This window comes from Artemia franciscana, unplaced genomic scaffold, assembly GCF_032884065.1.
Source record: "Artemia franciscana unplaced genomic scaffold, ASM3288406v1 Scaffold_858, whole genome shotgun sequence".
NCBI classification, from domain to species: Eukaryota; Metazoa; Arthropoda; class Branchiopoda; order Anostraca; family Artemiidae; genus Artemia; species Artemia franciscana.
The window spans coordinates 30,469-32,391 of NW_027068553.1; the positions used below are offsets into that span (position 1 = coordinate 30,469).

The window sequence follows — 1,923 nt, forward strand, 5'->3', positions numbered from 1 at the left end:
ATATATATATATATATATATATATATATATATATATATATATATATATAAAAATATATATATATATATATATATATATATATATATATATATATATATATATATATATATATATATATATATATATATATATATATGTATATATATATATATATATATGTATATATATACATATATATATATATATATATATATATATATATATATATATATATATATATATATATATATATATATATATATATATATATATATATATATATATATATATATATATATATATATATATATATATATATATGTATATATATATATATATATATATATATATATATATATATATATATATATATATATATATATATATATATATAAATATATATATATATATATATATATATATATATATATATATATATATATATATTACGCCAACCCATAATTCCATCTTAACATTACGTTTGATTCTTTGCTCTAATCTTTGCGTTTGTTGCAAAATTTGAATTATATTTAAGATATCTCCATTCAAACATTAACAAAAACAAAACCCAAATCCCTGTACAAAGTCAAATAAAAAAAAACGAAGTGGAAGAATTGTCAAAATGTTAGAAATGCAGAGCAGGTGCACTTTGGATAATGGGAGTATTGGTGCAATTACTGCCATCTCTCCACCACTTGTTAAAATTTCTATAAAACTTAGTTTCAGTGTCTGTATGCAATTTTTTGCATAGCTCACAAAAAGCGTGTTTCACAAAAAACGAAAAATCGTAAGCGTGTAATTCATATTCCTCTTTCCACTTGAAATATCTTTGATATTTAATTAAATCATCTGCAATATCTCTTAAAAGATTTGCCAATTCAGAAGGGCTATAGTCTAAAGCATTAATGTATGAGTTTGGAGGTAAAATTCTATTATAATCAGCTGAACCATATACAACAGGTATGACATCATAATGAAGTATATTAAATACTTTTTCAGTCACATAATCTTTGCAAAGTGAGTTTTCAAAAGATAGATAAAACTTATAATTATTTTGAATCATATCGTAGCATTGTTTCCAATTCTCTTTTGGACATTTGTTATTCCCACACCTACCATATATGTCCACTTGAATATATTTGCGTAATTCTTCAATGTAGTCTTCTCTGTGACCATGTGTTTTACAGTGACTAACCATCCAAGCTACTAGATTCTGCTTAGTAAAATTTTTGTTTTCTCTCTTGACTCTTTTTTCTCTCCTTTTAATTTCTCCATACGGAACATAAATGTCAGAATCTTCCCTGTACGTAATTGTCCAATTAAATAAATCATCATAATCCTGATATGTTCTAAAATTCACTGGAGATTCCCTGGAAAGGAATACATATCTTTGATGGTATGTTCGATTTGAGATGGCTGGAAAATGATGTAACAGAGGAGCATGAAAAACAATGGCATCGTATTCGGAAGAAGATTTATATGATTTGTTATGTGTGATATAGCAATTAGTGTATTCACACTTGTGCTGTTTAAAAGGTTCATCACCAATTCCAAAACCATAATCTAGTGATGAATTCAACCACGGGTTCCACAAAAGTATAAATTTTGTTTTTACTTGAAGCCTCAGAACATTCTGCTCAAAATTGTCCTTGTGAATTGATGCCCAATATGAAGTGTAAACAATCATCAGCGTTGCAAATCCTGATATCCAGAAGAAGATATATTTAGTATACATGTTTTGCCTAGAAGAATAAGTAGAAAAAATACCTTTAGAATATATATGTTGAGATTTCTATTTAGAGCTATAATAAATGAAAAGAACTAACTGATTACCTGAAGGATGTGGTGAGACGCTTCATCCATCGTAAACAGAAAATTTTAAAAATTAATAGTTTTTGGATAATATTTTAACTGTATATTCATTAATTTATACTTTAAGCGTAA

General features: G+C 24.5%; 1 protein-coding gene across 1 annotated transcript; it reads right to left on the reverse strand.

Moving 5' to 3' along the window:
- Nucleotides 1–472: 472 nt before the first annotated feature.
- LOC136043711 (alpha-(1,3)-fucosyltransferase C-like) lies at nucleotides 473–1,717 on the reverse strand. The gene has a single exon (XM_065728603.1). It carries the CDS (start codon nucleotides 1,712–1,714, stop codon nucleotides 605–607), a length of 1,110 nt encoding a protein of 369 aa, XP_065584675.1. The 5' UTR covers nucleotides 1,715–1,717; the 3' UTR covers nucleotides 473–604.
- Between the last annotated feature and the right edge of the window lie 206 nt (nucleotides 1,718–1,923).

Bases quoted from the DNA above. Each gene is read 5' to 3' on its own strand.
- LOC136043711 (XM_065728603.1), bottom strand. From the start codon at position 1,714: ATGTATACTAAATATATCTTCTTCTGGATATCAGGATTTGCAACGCTG.